At 39.3% G+C, this 17,631-nt stretch overlaps 1 protein-coding gene across 1 annotated transcript in view; it reads left to right on the top strand.

The window, feature by feature from the left end:
- The first annotated feature begins 600 nt into the window (after positions 1-600).
- The window catches only part of LOC126162410 (acyl-coenzyme A thioesterase 9, mitochondrial-like), a 90,741-nt gene continuing 73,710 nt past the window's right edge, over positions 601-17,631 (top strand). The window contains exons 1-2 of the mRNA XM_049918906.1: positions 601-936; positions 1,054-1,106. Of these exons, the coding sequence (XP_049774863.1) occupies positions 803-936; positions 1,054-1,106 (187 nt within the window). The 5' untranslated portion in view covers positions 601-802. The remainder of the gene's footprint in view (positions 937-1,053; positions 1,107-17,631) is intronic.

Raw genomic sequence — 17,631 nt, 5'->3', positions numbered from 1 at the left:
AGCCCCAGGATAAAAAGATACCTGTAGACTACCTCTATCAGCGAAACAAAAAGAAAATATTCAGCACCTATCTCCAGATCTTATCTTTCCCCGGAAATTTTCCTTTGCTTTCATATTGTTGCAGCGATGCCACAGATTTTGACGTGCGTCACAGGAAGGCAGTGACATGACATGTCACGGGAGTTCCGAGGTTCGGAGGTTGATTGAAAAAGAACACTTAAGTAGTTAAGTCGTTGGCCGGCGCCGGCATGTTATTCGTCTTCTTGGAGCTGAACTTCGGAACTTTTGTATACATGGAAGTGGATATATTGTAAGACGAAAAATATACGGAGCAGACCCCCCATCCCGTACTCCCTGTACTTAAGAGATGACATTAGAAGAAAAAAAAGAGAAAAGGCAAAGAATTATTGCACCTCCATGTGTCAAGGGGATAGCGCGGTTGATGGAAGCCTTTGAATATAATTTTATTGTACATACATGCAGTTTTCAAATAAAGAAATACACCAAATACGAAATTTACTATGATTACAAATTGCAGTTATTACAACCTTTCCGTTAGCAGAAAAAGTGTTTTGTAGGCTGTCATGGACAAATATAACCATGGCCTCAGTCAGTTCCCGATTCGTGCAGGATGCCGTCTTGATTAGTCAGTCCTTGGCGAACTGTACTTGATACAGCGATTATCGACTACAATTCAGTCTGCTGTCACTGCATAACACAACTGGCATCATAATTCCAATAATAATCGGCGGATTAACGACGGCGAGAAGAAAAGCAAAGTACGATGACAGGGGCCAAGTGAATGTTTATCGGCATATCGAAACCCACATGTCTGTACAGTAGTGGTACATTACCGCCACTTACCATGTCGTCCTCGGCGCTAAGAAAAATTATAAAAGCACGTTTCTTGTTAAGTGCAGAAACGAACTTAGTTAGGTAAGTTGGAGCACTTTTATTTCACGAGTCGCCTTTAACAACAGTTCTGGAGACGCTAGTTCGCATTCGTACACGTCTTGCAAATACTCTTTTGCTATAGTATTTTCTCCTCAACAGAGGCGTGGTTTGTCAGTACAGTCAGGAGGCTCCTGTGGAAACTGTACAAGATGGTAAGTAAACCTGAACGATATTGCGTTTAGCAGCTGCATTTTTGTTTTCAGGGGATGCGCTTCCACTGCTAAAAGGTGCTTACTCTCACAGACAGCTCTTAAAAGCAATTATAACTCCTGCGTAGTTTGTTGTTTGTTTTTGGACTGCACGTTATTATAAATATCTGGCCTTACCTTCCGAATCTTGCTCATTAGCACTGTGCTTTCTGTGTTAAATAAATTTACCTAAATAACAGTGAAGTATGGGCATAACACTTGATTGTACTATGTCCATTTTCGAGTGGGGTTCCAGCCAAGCTACTGGTCTACAATCTCCAGAGTTCATATTCATAGCATACTGTAATAACGCATTGATTCTAAATTATATCTAACATTTTTTGAGTAGCCTAAGTGTTCACACTGTTGAATAGCCAAAGTCAGGGAAGAAGACTGTGGCAAGTGATGAAAGCATGTATTCTCTTTACAGTAAACTTTAGTACTAACTCAAGTATCTTGCATGGACACTTTATCCACATTAACAAAACTATACAATTCGGGAGTGTCATTTTTCTAGTACTTTAGCTTTTGTGTATGAACTTTTTTTAAAATAATTGCTCTTTGTAAATCAATAGCTTCATATGTAGTTACATGGAAACAAAAGCTAACTTTCAGAACTTCTTTCACAATAACATGTATAATTACAGGTTTGCCAAGATACAAAATCACTTACAAAATATGATATGCACAAATTTACAATTGATTTGGGCATTTGTTTAAATGTGAACTAGGGGGTGCAGTAATAAAGCACTGTCTTCAGGACTTAATAGTCTCTCTGAATTGTGCAGAAATTAAGCTTTATGTTGAGCACACCATAAAGGATTATAGAGAACTGCATGAAAGACCACTTCCCACTACCACTAATCACATGTCCAAGAATGCCCTTTGTACAATTTCTCGAAACTGTGGAGCACAAAAATATTAAATAGATAATTGTTTAAGAAAATATAAGGTCTCCTGTATATATCTCCTGCAGTCAGAGAACAGTTCTGAAAAATACTTCATGAATTTGTGTTCTGTCTGGTGCTGAACTGTACATTACACAGCAAATTTCATAGTATTGTTAAAAAAAAAACCCTGATCAGCTATGTTCATCCTGTTAAGGCTTCTTGTTTTTGCTCATAGGGGAATTTGAGACTGTATTGATTGTTTAACAGTGATAAGCAAGTAATTATAAGTAAAAATGCATTATTAGTCTTTGAGCATCTTTACAAGCAATCAGTGTGTTAAAAATACCTTCATAAATGTCAGTACATAAAAGGACAATAATTAAAACATAGATATACTGCACAGTTATGTAAATGACAATAACAGTAAACAATTAGCCTATGTAACAGACAATTAAAAGATATATGCACTACATAACTAGGTAACTGACAAGGCAGTAAACAAGGAAATAGTTAGAATGAAGACAAAAAGTATGAAACAATAATAAAATACAAGTATACCCGAAAAATAGATAAAATAGGTACAAGTATCCAGCCTGTTGTTTATTAATAGTTAAGTCATTTAAGAAATGTAGGTCTTTGTTTCGCACATTTGTGGAACCACCGATCAAAGTAAAATTGGTCCATGTATCATATAAATAAATTGTTTTGTTTTGTGTAACTGCAATGTAATTATTTCCAAAGGTGATGTTAAGGCATTAGGAAATCATGTAACAAAAACTTGCCTTACCTTTCCCTACCTCTCTTATTCCTTCATATCTCCTTGCCCTCCTCCTCCTATCTCCTAAATTCCAGTCATACATGAATATTTCAAATTTTGTGTGTTTCCCACATCCTACAAGTTTTTCTCAAAGTCTTGTATGTGTGTACATGGATCACGTCACACTTTCTTGTCAAAAACATATTCACATGATGTCTGTGAATTCTTTGGCAATTTGACAAATTATGGGAAAATAGTTCTGATGAACATATAAATTCTGAGTGGAACACTGAAACAAGAGTTTCATCAAATGATTGTTCCTGAGTGAGTTCCATTATGCACATCATAATCTGAATCTGAATGCTGCACCCTGGAGGGTTCTTGCACAGCTAGTTCATGAAACCAGTTGCTGCTGCCAGAAAAGTGTATTAGCAAGTGTAGTTTTAATAGAAAGTGAAGTATATATTACACGACACAGATTGATGTACTGTGTACACGTTTCTAGCATATTTGACACAAAAAAGTGGCAAATAGCAAATAAATGAATAAAAACTTTAATACTGATATGAGAAGGCAAACAAATTGAATCAAAATGACAATGAAACACACACCAGTGAACACTGCAGTGTTTCCTGTTTATATGTGTATGTTCTCAGATTAGAGGTTATTTATTTCTCATAGTTTTAACCTTCTGCACTTGAAATATGCCTATGGATGACCATGATGGTGGAAGGTTATCAGACTTCATGGTTGATATCACAGTCTTGTGTAATGCTGGAACTGAAATGCTTCAGGGTATATGGAACTTTTATAAAAAAAGGTGAAGAGTTTCTGCTGTAACTATCTCCATGCACGGTTCCATGAACTGAAGCCTTCTTCTGTAAAGAATACAACAACTTATTCCAACATGACTACATGGGAAACATCACCTAAGAGAGTGTGACAGTTTGTTACATGAATGAATATTTCGTAAGCTTCATCTGTGTCTACCTGGATCTCTTACAGTACTGTTACACTATTGGCATTTACTCTGGCCATGCCCCATTACTCCAACCTGGTATGACACTGCATGGAGTTTACAAACACTTATGCAGGTATTTCATCTTGTGGAGTTACTGCAATTTTCACCCTATCTTGAAGACACACAGCGTCCCTCTATACACTTGTTACATGCAAAAATAAATGAAACTTCCAAACAGGTTGATGCCCAATCATTCATCATCTGTGTAGACACACAGTTACACATCACTCCACCAGATTAATACAACACTTATTGATGCAAAGACCCATCAAAACCTTTAGTATCAGCTGCGGTATGTAACATGGACGTAGGAACACAGTTATGGTGGCTGTGGGAGAATTGCTGTGGCAGTAACATTTATGCTTGTTGTTATTATGCCTGATAAGGCAGAAACCAAACGTTTCCTATGAAAATAAAATTAAGACAAGTAAATTTTGATAATTTAGGGTTGATCAGAGACAATGAAAGAAACAGTGAAAGGAGTGGCTGTTACTCAAGCAATGAAGGTGAGTACCGAATTGTACATATTAATGAATGAACTGTGAAGAGCCCTTTGAATACTGTAATCTTGGCACTCATAAATACATACACTATCATTCTTTGATAGGTTATTATCCTGGAAAAGGAAATGTCCTGTTAAACAGGTTCATTGAGTGTAGTGATGTTTCCAACTCACAACTGGAAAGTTGTTAAATGCAAGAAACTTAAATATATCATCAAATAAATCTATACAAAGCATGCAAAGCTACTGATGGTCAGTTTGACTGCTCCTGACAGTAACAGTCACAAGGATGACATAGGCTGTAAAACAGGAGATGTCATCAATTGGCAGCAATGCACATAAACAACTGGTAATAAATTACTTGCTCATCAAGTGAAATCAGTAGAACATCATGACAACTCTTTCATTTATTCAGTATATCACACATGGTGATCTGTAAATGCCATCTTGAAGGAGTGTGAAAGAAATCAAATTGTACATTAACAGGGAGAGAGAACTGAAGCCTTCTTCTGTAAAGAATACAACAAATTATGACTAGTGCTAATCTGCTTACACTGATGATTACTTCCAGGTTACTGTAATGTATGTATGCATGTATGTATTAATTACAAGAAAAATGGCTGCTCTGAGAAAATGTCAGTGCTGTGTCTCTTAAAGTATTCAGTTGCTAGAATGAAATTTTCACTCTGCAGCAGAGTGTGTGCTGATCTGAAACTTCCTGGCAGATTAAAACTGTGTGCTGGACCAAGACTCGAACTCGGTACCTTAGCCTTTTGCAGGAAAGTGCGTGGTAGAGCACTTGCCCAAGAAAGACAAAGGTCCCAAGTTCGAGCCTTGGTCTGGCACACAGTTTTAATCTGCCAGAAAGTATTTAGTTGGTATTTTTATGCAGTTCTGAAAACAGAGAATTTATATGACTGCAGAAACTGCTATCAGCTGTCCATTTACTGGCAAAGTCAACATCTACTTGATGTAAACATTAGAGTCATGTTGAATTTATATCCCCAAGTCTAAATATTTGGATAAATTTTAGGAATGGCTAATGATGTATTCTTTTACTTTCAATAACAGCAAGTTCAAATTCCTGATGGTGTCCACTGGAATACCTGTTGTCCATTGAACTCTAGAGAGGTATGCATAGTCTCTGTTGATGATGGTTCTACTTGTAGTAATTTGGTTGTGAATTGCTAAGTTCATCATAAACTCACTCGTGTCAGTTATCATGAATACCATTACAGAGTATAGGTATTGACACAAAGGTGTAATAATCCATGGATCCCAGAAGAGGCATATGCAAGATGCTTGGTTATCAACTGTACACAATATTTTTATTGTGCACTTCTGTAGAATAAATTCTTTATTGACCATAGCTGTGATTATCCAGTAGAACAATATTGAGTGAAAGTATGTTATCAATAATACAATGTGAGAGATTTCGGACTACAAAGAGGGCAGAGCTGAACATTCTGATTAATCACATTGTGGTGCCACCTTACCTCAGTTTTTCACTGTATGGATTAATAAGAATTTAATGCAAGGAGGTTGTGTGGGCACATCAGTCCCAACTTCCACTAGCTGTAAGCAATTTTTTGTTTGTTCACAATTATATAAAACAAGCTTTTATAAGATGAAGGATTACACTGTTTGGTGTGAGCCAGTTGTAAGCTTGTGCCACTGTACTCCTGGCTTTGTCTGGTATAAATTTGTTTCTGGCCCTTCATCAATGTAGTTACCAGCAGTAAACATCACAGTTTTTGAAAAGCTCTCTAAAGCCTTTTGGGACTTGGTATTTAATGTTTGCAATCTCAAATTTAGTTTTACTCCTGTCGTATCATTTATTTTCCGCTATTAAGATATGACTCAATTCATGATATGGATATGCATTTAACATCATACCCTGTTAGTCAACCAGTAATCAACAAATATTTCATTACACAAATAAAACATCTGGGATACTGGAGCTGCAATAAGCTACTTGTTAAAGTTATTTAAATACTTCACTGTCGATGAGTGGTGAGATATCAAATACTGGGCAGTTAGGTGTTTTGATTAAGGGTGTCATCGATGACAAATTGAACATCACAGAGGAAGTATTGGATTTACTTCCCCTTAAGGGCACCACCACAGGGTTGGACACTTTCAAAGGTGTTCAAAGAGCTGTTGAAAGTGCTGGCCTGATTTGAAATAAGATGGTTTCTGCCACAGATGTGGCTCTGTCTGTGGTAGGAGTCAATGCTGGATTAATAACACAGATGAAAGTACATATGAAACATGTTCCTTGCAAGACTTATGATCTCGTTGCAATCCACTGCATCTTTTATCAAGAGAATCTTTGTGCCAGGTACATTAAAGTTAAAAAGGGTGTGGACACCATGTTTTAAGCTATAAATCCCATCCTTTCAAGAGACCTTGGACACAGAGAGTTTAAAATTTTTCTTGAAGAGTGTGGCAGTCTGTATTGTGATCTCCATTAGCATTGTGAAGTGTGCTGGCTAACCAGGATAAGGTATTAGATTGGGTTTTCGAGTTAAGAGATGAAATAGCATTATTCATGACAAATTAAAATAGTCCACTTCTTGGTTGCAAGAATAAACCTGATTTTGTGACTTAGCTTTCCTTGCTGATTTAATTTAAATAAATCATTCCAAGGCAAGGGCCTCATCATAATAGGAATGTATTGTAGTATCAAAGCTGTCCAAATGGCATTGGATCTGTGAACAAATCAACTGCTGGCTGGATACATTGTGCATTTTCTGAAGTTGTCACATATGTGTACTCCAGATATTAGTCTCTCTGATGAATATGTGCAGATCCTACAAAATCTTCTTAACCAGTTTGAGTTCAGGTTTCATGATGTAGCAACATCACCTACTATGTTTCTTTGCAACCCTCTATTCAGTAAGTCATCAAAGTTCCTACCGGCTACCAAATGGAACTGTTAAATGTACAGTGTGATGATTTGTTGAAAGACAAGTATTACCACAAGGAAGACCTTGCTGATTTCTACAAGAATGTTAGCCAAACCAGATTTTGTGGTTGTATGCATTCACTCCACAGATATTATGTATCTTTGTTTCAACTTACATGGGAGACCACTTCTCATCTGTTACAAAATTAGCAAAGTCCAAATCCTGAAGCACCTTGTCAGATCACAACCTAACACCCAGTCTTGGATTACAAACATCACAGATATTATGTCCTAATATTGATAAACTAGTTGAAGAAAAATGAAACAGAAAATGTCTACATAATTGTTCTGTATAGCTCTCTTTTAAATGTAGCAAAAATAGTATTATGCTCTGTTCTATTTATGTTATAATATGATTGTCCTACAGTCACATAGATACAAAATGCTGTTGTTGTTGTGGTCTTCAGTCCTGAGACTGGTTTGATGCAGCTCTCCATGCTACTCTATCCTGTGCAAGCTTCTTCATCTTCCAGTACCTACTGCAGCCTACATCCTTCTGAATCTGCTTAGTGTATTCATCTCTTGGTCTCCCTCTATGATTTTTACCCTCCACGCTGCCCTCCAATACTAAATTGGTGATCCCTTGATGCCTCAACACATGTCCTACCAACCGATCCCTTCTTCTAGTCAAGTTGTGCCACAAACTTCTCTTCTCCCCAATCCTATTCAATACTTCCTCATTAGTTATGTGATCTACCCATCTAATCTTCAGCATTCTTCTGTAGCACCACATTTCAAAAGCTTCTATTCTCTTCTTGTCTAAACTATTTATCGTCTGCGTTTCATTTCCATACATGGCTACACACCATTCAAATACTTTCAAAAAAGACTTCCTGACATTTAAATCTATACTCGATGTTAACAAATTTCTCTCCTTCAGAAACGCTTTCCTTGCCATTGCCAGTCTACATTTTATATCCTCTCTACTTCGACAATCATCAGTTATTTTGCTCCCCAAATAGCAAAACTCCTTTACTGCTTTAAGTGTCTCATTCTCTAATCTAATTCCCTCAGCATCACCTGACTTAATTTGACTACATTCCATTATCCTCGTTTTGCTTTTGTTGATGTTCATCTTATATCCTCCTTTCAAGACACTGTCCATTCCGTTCAACTGCTCTTCCAAGTCCTTTGCTGTCTCTGACAGAATTACAATGTCATTGGCGAACCTCAAAGTTTTTATTTCTTCTCTATGGATTTTAATACCTACTCTGAATGTTTCTTTTGTTTCCTTCACTGCTTGCTCCATATACAGATTGAATAACATCGGGGAGAGACTACAACCCTGTCTCACTCCCTTCCCAACCACTGCTTCCCCTTCACTGCTTGCTCCATATACAGATTGAATAACATCGGGGAGAGACTACAACCCTGTCTCACTCCCTTCCCAACCACTGCTTCCCTTTCATGTCCCTCGACTCTTATAACTGCCATCTGGTTTCTGTACAAATTGTAAATAGCCTTTCGCTCCCTGTATTTTACCCCTGCCACCTTAAGAATTTGAAAGAGCGTATTCCAGTCAACATTATCAAAAGCTTTCTCTAAGTCTACAAATGCTAGAAACGTAGGTTTGCCCCGAGGTCGGCTTCTACCAGTTTTTCCATTCGTCTGTAAAGAATTCGCGTTAGTATTTTGCAGCTGTGACTTATTAAATTGATAGTTCGGTAATTTTCACATCTTTCAACACCTGCTTTCTTTGGGATTGGAATTATTATATTCTTCTTGAAGTCTGAGGGTATTTCGCCTGTTTCATACATCTTGCTCACCAGATTGTAGAGTTTCGTCAGGACTGGCTCTCCCAAGGCTGTCAGTAGTTCTAATGGAATGTTGTCTACTCCCGGGGCCTTGTTTCGACTCAGGTCTTTCAGTGCTCTGTGAAACTCTTCATGCAGTATTATATCTCCCATTTCATCTTCATCTACATCCTCTTCCATTTCCGTAATATTGTCCTCAAGTACATCACCCTTGTATAGACCCTCTATATACTCCTTCCACCTTTCTGCTTTCCCTTCTTTGCTTAGAACTGGGTTTCCATCTGAGCTTTTGATATTCATACAAGTGGTTCTCTTTTCTCTGACGCTCTCTTTAATTTTCCTGTAGGCTGTATCTATCTTACCCCTAGTGAGATAAGCCTGTACATACATTTGTCCTCTAGCCATGCGTGCTTAGCCATTTTGCACTTCCTGTCTATCTCATTTTTGAGACGTTTGTATTCCTTTTTGCCTGCTTCATTTACTGCATTTTTATATTTTCTCCTTTCAACAATTAAATTCAGTATTTCTTCTGTTACCCAAGGATTTCTACTAGCCCTCGTCTTTTTACCTACTTGATCCTGTGCTGCCTTCACTACTTCATCCCTCAAAGCTAGCCATTCTTCTTCTACTGTATTTCTTTCCCCCATTCCTGTCAATTGTTCCCTTATGCTCTCCCTGAAACTCTGTACAACCTCTGGTTCTTTCAGTTTATCCAGGTCCCATCTCTTTAAATTCCCACCTTTTTGCAGTTTCTTCAGTTTTAATCTACAGGTCATAACCAATAGATTGTGGTCAGAGTCCACATCTGCCCCTGGAAATGTCTTACAATTTAAAACCTGTCTTACCATTATATAATCTATCTGAAACCTGTCAGTATTTCCAGGCTTCTTCCATGTATACAACCTTCTTTCATGATTCTTGAACCATGTGTTAGCTATGATTATGTTGTGCTCTGTGCAAAGTTCTACCAGTTGGCTTCCTCTTTCATTTCTTACCCCCAATCCATATTCACCTACTACGTTTCCTTCTCTCCCTTTTCCTACTACCGAATTCCAGTCACCCATGACTATTAAATTTTCGTCTCCCTTCACAATCTGAATAATTTCTTTTATTTCATCATACATTTCTTCAATTTCTTCGTCATCTGTAGAGCTAGTTGGCATATAAACTTGTACTACTGTAGTAGGCATGGGCTTCGTATCTACAGGGTGTTTCAAAAATGACCGGTATATTTGAAACGGCAATAAAAACTAAACGAGCAGCGATAGAAATACACCGTTTGTTGCAATATGCTTGGGACAACAGTACATTTTCAGGCGGACAAACTTTCGAAATTACAGTAGTTACAATTTTCAACAACAGATGGCGTTGCAAGTGATGTGAAAGATATAGAAGACAACGCAATCTGTGGGTGCGCCATTCTGTACGTCGTCTTTCTGCTGTAAGCGTGTGCTGTTCACAACGTGCAAGTGTGCTGTAGACAACATGGTCTATTCCTTAGAACAGAGGATTTTTCTGGTGTTGGAATTCCACCGCCTAGAACACAGTGTTGTTGCAACAAGACGAAGTTTTCAACAGAGGTTTAATGTAACCAAAGTACCGAAAAGCAATACAATAAAGGATCTGTTTGAAAAATTTCAATGGACTGGGAACGTGACGGATGAACGTGCTGGAAAGGTAGGGCGACCGCGTACGGCAACCACAGAGGGCAACGCGCAGCTAGTGCAGCAGGTGATCCAACAGCGGCCTCGGGTTTCCGTTCGCCGTGTTGCAGCTGCGGTCCAAATGACGCCAACGTCCACGTATCGTCTCATGCACCAGAGTTTACACCTCTATCCATACAAAATTCAAACGCGGCAACCCCTCAACACCGCTACCATTGCTGCACGAGAGACATTCGCTAACAATATAGTGCACAGGATTGATGACGGCGATATGCATGTGGGCAGCATTTGGTTTACTGACAAAGCTTATTTTTACCTGGACGGCTTCGTCAATAAACAGAACTGGCGCATATGGGGAACCGAAAAGCCCCATGTTGCAGTCCCATCGTCCCTGCATCCTCAAAAAGTACTGGTCTGGGTGCCATTTCTTCCAAAGGAATCATTGGCCCATTTTTCAGATCCGAAACGATTACTGCATCACGCTATCTGGACATTCTTCATGAATTTGTGGCGGTACAAACTGCCTTAGACGACACTGCGAACACCTCGTGGTTTATGCAAGATGGTGCCCGGCCACATCGCACGGCCGACGTCTTTAATTTCCTGAATGAATATTTCGATGATCGTGTGATTGCTTTGGGCTATCCGAAACATACAGGAGGCGGCGTGGATTGGCCTCCCTATTCGCCAGACATGAACCCCTGTGACTTCTTTCTGTGGGGACACTTGAAAGACCAGGTGTACCGCCAGAATCCAGAAACAATTGAACAGCTGAAGCAGTACATCTCATCTGCATGTGAAGCCATTCCACCAGACACGTTGTCAAAGGTTTCGGGTAATTTCATTCAGAGACTACGCCATATTATTGCTACGCATGGTGGATATGTGGAAAATATCGTACTATAGAGTTTCCCAGACCGCAGCGTCATCTGTTGTTGAAAATTGTAACTACTGTAATTTCGAAAGTTTGTCTGCCTGAAAATGTACTGTTGTCCCAAGCATATTGCAACAAATGGTGTATTTCTATCGCTGCTCATTTAGTTTTTATTGCCGTTTCAAATATACCGGTCATTTTTGAAACACCCTGTATCTTGGCCACAATAATGCGTTTACTATGCTGTTTGTAGTAGCTTACCCGCATTCCTATTTTCCTATTCATTATTAAACCCTACTCCTGCATTACCCCTATTTGATTTTGTGTTTATAACCCTGTAGTAACCTGACCAGAAGTCTTGTTCCTCCTTCCACCGAACTTCACTAATTCCCACTATATCTAACTTTAACTTATCCATTTTTCTTTTTAAATTTTCTAACCATCTGCCCGATTAAGGGATCTGACATGCCACGCTCCGATCCGTAGAACACCAGTTTTCTTTCTCCTGATAACGACATCCTCTTGAGTAGTCCCCACCTGGAGATCGGAATGGGGGACTATTTTACCTGTGGAATATTTTATCCAAGAGGATGCCATCATCATTTAACCATACAGTAAAGCTGCATGTCCTCGGGAAAAATTACGGCCGTAGTTTCCCCTTGCTTTCAGCCGTTCGCAGTACCAGCACAGCAAGGCCGTTTTGGTTATTGTTACAAGGCCAGATTAGTCAATCATCCAGACTGTTGCCCTTGCAACTACTGAAAAGGCTGCTGCCCCTCTTCAGGAACCACACATTTGTCTGGCCTCTCAACAGATACCCCTCCGTTGTGGTTGCACCTACAGTACTGCTATCTGTATCGCTGAGGCACGCAAGCCTCCCCACCAACAGCAAGGTCCATGGTTCATGGGGGGATATGCAATTGTTCATAATCTGTGACCCATATATAATTGAAAAATTCAGCATTACAATTATGATATCCAAGACATCAGTTGTGTTATTAACACCAGACCTGTTTGCTGCATCCCACATGCTTCTTTCCCTGCCAACACCAGTACAGAAGACATAGACATCACATACTGAACTCTTCTTCCTTTGGAGCATGTACAGAGCTGTGGACTGATGTCATACCAGCACTACCCGTTCTCCTTTGATAGAGTCTATAGATGTAGACTAGGCATACACTACTAATGAGAAATTTAACTTTTATTTTTTGACTAGCAACCCGAGGATCTGATGATTCTGATCTCAGGCTCTGAGATAAACACTCAGGCTTGGGCTGAAGTGTCTGTGAGCATAACTCTGCCAAGGTTTAGCACTATTCATGTGTCTCATGGAACTTTGGGGCCTGGTAGGCTAGCATATCACAGATGGGTTGTTGGAAATTTTACTGCACTTGCAAGTTCCTCACATGTTGGAATTCTGATCTTAGTGAAAGGCTGCTGGGAGCAGTGGATTAAGGGTACCTAGGTAATGGCTTTAGGTCATGAGATACACCTAGCTACTTCTGTTTCTGTGACTTTCTGTACAAAGTTTGGCTGATGACACATTAGAAAACCAATTGCTTCTATTTTCTAACATTTTGGGAGAATAAACTGCAGATAGAAGAGAAATTAAGTTACATCAAACGGACTATAGTAGGATTATTAGGTGGGGAAAAAACAGAGGCCAAATGAAATTAAAATTAAATCACATATTTCATTACAGAGGAACTGAGCTGGGAGAAAAGTCAGATAAAAACTTTGTTGTAAATTTAAGATTAAAAACAATACTGTAGATAGAGATGAGATCTTAGACATAATAGCAAGACTTATAAAAAAAATGTTGCATGAAAATCATTTAAGTCTAAGCACCAATGTCCTCCCTCTCTGATAAAATGACTGGAGCTTCTGCCTTTACTACTTGTTTCAAAGATTAATTCCTTCCATAGTCCTTAATGACCCAATAAAGCTTGTGACATCATTTCTGCAAGGTCCTGTGTCTTTTGTTTTTCTATCTTGTGCCAGTAAGACACTGACACTGCATATTTTCCTATACCACAATAAGAGCCCTCAATTTATTGCACGAACACAAGATACCATAAATAGCAGGGTGGAACAATGAGTTCACTTGACAACAAACACTAGTCTACCAAGCAGAGTTTTTGAGACAAAACAAAGTATCATAGCAGTATTTGTTGTCAATGGGTCCACATAGCAGATCCAATGGTAAACAACATAGTCTAACAATGTTGATGTTGAAATGGTAATTGGTCTTTATCCCAGACACAAGGCATCTGGCCATGCCACGCCACGCCACTAAGGCCTTAACATGACACTGCCCTGCTCTTGTGTGCTTCCCTCTCATGAGAGACTGCCCCAAGCTGCATAGCCATCTCTGATGGGCCTGTATCAATAGTGCTTCTGGATACTATATCCCTCCCCGTTGGGTTCAGTACAATAGGCCAAAATGACCCTGCAGCACTGACAGTCACCAGTCTGGGCACAGCCTGGCCACTGGAGCATCTGGCTGAGAGACCCTGGTTGTGATCTCCATTAGAGGGACTTGTGTCAGTTGGAGCAGGAGGTGTGGCTGTCATAGTACTGGCTCAAGTTGCTACAGAAGTGACAGAGGATGAGGGGAGGGAGGGGGGGTGTAGTGGTGGTGGTGGTGGTGGTGGTGGTGGTGGTGGTGGTGGTGGTGGTGGTGTCACCACCACAGCCACAATTGATTTTGGTGTCTTCTCTGCAGGCCCCACTACTGGCGTCAACCTCATACGTGAGGTAGCCCTGCAAAGACATAACCGTGGATGAATATAAGGTATCGTCTATATGAAACAGAACATCCTAGTGTGTGTAAACACAATGGTTGTTAGGCTTATTATGTTCTTGACTCTGGAGGCAGGAGATGGAACAGCATCCTTGGCTGACAGCTGTGAAACACCTCAGTCAGGCTCCTTCCATTAGTCACCATTGTTCTGTAAGTGTTAAGAAATAGTTAGAGCTGTGTTCTTGGATGCCTCCCCAGAAGTTTTCAGCATCTGCTGTTCAAATGTCATGATCTTACTTTCCATTTTGCCATTGCTTCAAGGGTGAATAGTGCCAATTTCCTGTGTTATATACCATTCTTATATCAGAAATCCTCAAGGTTCTTCATTCTAAATTGTGGTCTATGGTCATAAATTATTGTCTGAGGAGGTCTTCAATAGAAAAATTAAAAAAAAAACTTTTGTTCATTGCCCTAATTGATGTTTCTGTGGTAGTGGATATAATTTTATTAATATAAGGGAAGTTTGACGATGTGTTCACCTGCACAGACTTCCAGGTAATTGGGTCTAGGCATCAGTGCTTGCATGTTTCCCTGTTAGCTTTTAGTAGATGGCATGGTTGTACTAACGTAGATACAGAGCTCACCACTGCAGTCTTTGAGCTGTCTTTTCTGAGATTCGTTGTCCTTGGACCAAATGATCCAAGGAATGGTTTTTGGTCAGTGACCAAATGGAATTTCACATCATTCACGTATATGAAATTTCTTTAGTGCAAAAATTACAGTAAGTGCCTCATTTTCAATTTGTGAATAATTTATTTATACTGCTGTTAACATCTTCTAAGCAGAATGAATGGGCAACTCTGCTACACCTTGATTTTGAAGTGCAAGCACTGCACCTAGACTATATTGGGACACATCTGCTGCTACCACTGATGTTTTTCTAGGTGTGTACATGGCTAGAAAGGGTCATGATTGGAGTTTCCATTTCAGTTTTTGGAATAGTAATTGTCATTCCTTTAATCAAATAAACATTAAATCTTTGTAGCATTGTTTGTTGAATGAATGCAGGAGATCAACTGCTTCTGTGATAAATATTGAGTAATGGCTGAGTTTCCGTAAGAATGCTTGTAGTGTTGATAGTTTCTATGTGTATGGCAGTACACTGATAGCAGCTACATGGTGCACTTCATGTATGGTGCCTTTTGTGCTAATCCATGCTGAGGCACTCTACTTTCTTTTTGAAATACTTATATTTGTCAGTGTTACACTTTAGGTCGGCTTCTTAAAGATGACAAAATATTGCATGCAAATTCTTCAGGTGCTCAGTTTTGCTATGATCTGTCTCTAAGATATTGTCAGGTAACTTGTGCAACAAGTGAAGATGCTCATAGTTGCTCAAGATAATACTGAGAAATTGTTGGCACAATTTTGACACAACCAGAAGCAGTATATTTTTGCACAAACCAAAGGACTTTTGGTAACCGTTATATTTTGTGAATTTTTGTCTAGTGGCAACTGCAGGCAAGTATCTTCTAAATTTGTTTTTAAGAAATACTCCCCTTGAGCTAATTTTGATGGCAATTCTTGTAGCTTGGGGATTAGACATGAATCTATGATTGACTCATAATTAATTGTTGATTTTAAATCTCCACATTATCTTAGTAATTCATTTGGTTTCTTTCTTACTGTTGTCATTATATCCTAATTACGTGACATGAAAGGTTTGAGAATTTCCAAACTTTTTTGGTGGTCAGGTTCTTCTTTAATTGATTGTGTTGCTGCAGTTGGCACTAGGTATACCATGCAGAATTTGGATGTTGCTTCAGGCTTTAAAATGATACGCACTGTGAAATTGTTAGCATACTCAAGACCTGGTGCAAATAGTGACTCAAATTCCTTATGTAAGTGTTATAGGGTTTGAAGAGAATGTCCTGCTCAATTAAATGTACTGTGACCTGTATGTGGATTCAAAATTTGTAGATACACAGTGTCTCAAAATATTTGTTATTCTATACTGATCCACTATCAATAGTTGCAAGTCACTTTCTTGTACTCTGCTTCAGCACTGAATGTGTCCATATTCGAGTGCTCTGATCACTCTATGGCACCAAATGTGGGATAGCTCAAGGTAATGGTGTGGACACAATTTGATGATAAATTTCCAAGTTGATTAAAGTTACTATAGCATCAGTGCGATTAAGAAACACCTTTGGTATTATTTTATAGTTAGGTTCACTGACATTTTGTAGGATTTTTTCCACCACAGGTACTGTAATATTTAGCTACTACTGTGTCTATTTTTCATGCTGAACCTTCCCAGAACCCCTGCACTTAATTGCTATAGTACACAACTACTGAATGGCCTTGTTTTTTACAGCACTGTCATACCACATCACAGAAACGGCAGTTAAGCCAGTTGTATGAAGTGAAACATTGAGTGCAAGAAATGAGAGCACAGTGACTGCTGCTACAAAATAGCAGGTCAGCAACTGGAAGCAGTTAATACCATAAATTATCTGGGAGTACGCATTAGGAGTGATTTAAAATGGAATGATCATATAATGTTGATTGTCGGTAAAGCAGATGCCAGACTGAGATTCATTGGAAGAATCCTAAGGAAATGCAATCCGAAAACAAAGGAAGTAGGTTACAGTACGCTTGTTCGCCCACTGCTTGAATACTGCTCAGCAGTGTGGGATCCGTACCAGATAGGGTTGATACAAGACATAGAGAAGATCCAACGGAGAGCAGCGCGCTTCGTTACAGGATCATTTAGTAATCGCGAAAGCGTTACGGAGATGATAGAAAAACTCCAGTGGAAGACTCTGCAGGAGAGACGCTCAGTAGCTCGGTACGGGCTTTTGTCAAAGTTTCGAGAACATACCTTCACCGAAGAGTCAAGCACTATATTGCTCCCTCCTACGTATATCTCGCGAAGAGACCATGAGGATAAAATCAGAGAGATTAGAGCCCACACAGAGGCATACCGACAATCCTTCTTTCCACGAACAATACGAGACTGGAATAGAAGGGAGAACCGATAGAGGTACTGAAGGTACCCTCCGCCACACACCGTCAGGTGGCTTGCGGAGTATGGATGTAGATGTAGATGTAGATGTAGTGTGAATGTTGTATACATTCCCCCTGTATTCCATGAGGTGGGAAAAGTTTCAGGTTGCTGTCCAGGCTGGCATGCTATTTGCTTGCTCTGCACTGATTTTTGGCTGAAGCCTGGCTAACAATTTGATGCTGTGGCAGCATTTGAACTACTCATACATGAGCTTCTACAGCTTCATACTTTAACTATATCTGG

Source organism: Schistocerca cancellata, chromosome 2 (genome assembly GCF_023864275.1).
Source record: "Schistocerca cancellata isolate TAMUIC-IGC-003103 chromosome 2, iqSchCanc2.1, whole genome shotgun sequence".
Classification (NCBI taxonomy): Eukaryota; Metazoa; Arthropoda; class Insecta; order Orthoptera; family Acrididae; genus Schistocerca; species Schistocerca cancellata.
The sequence above is the reverse complement of the archived record's forward strand: the minus strand, read 5'-3'. Positions and strand labels throughout refer to the sequence as shown.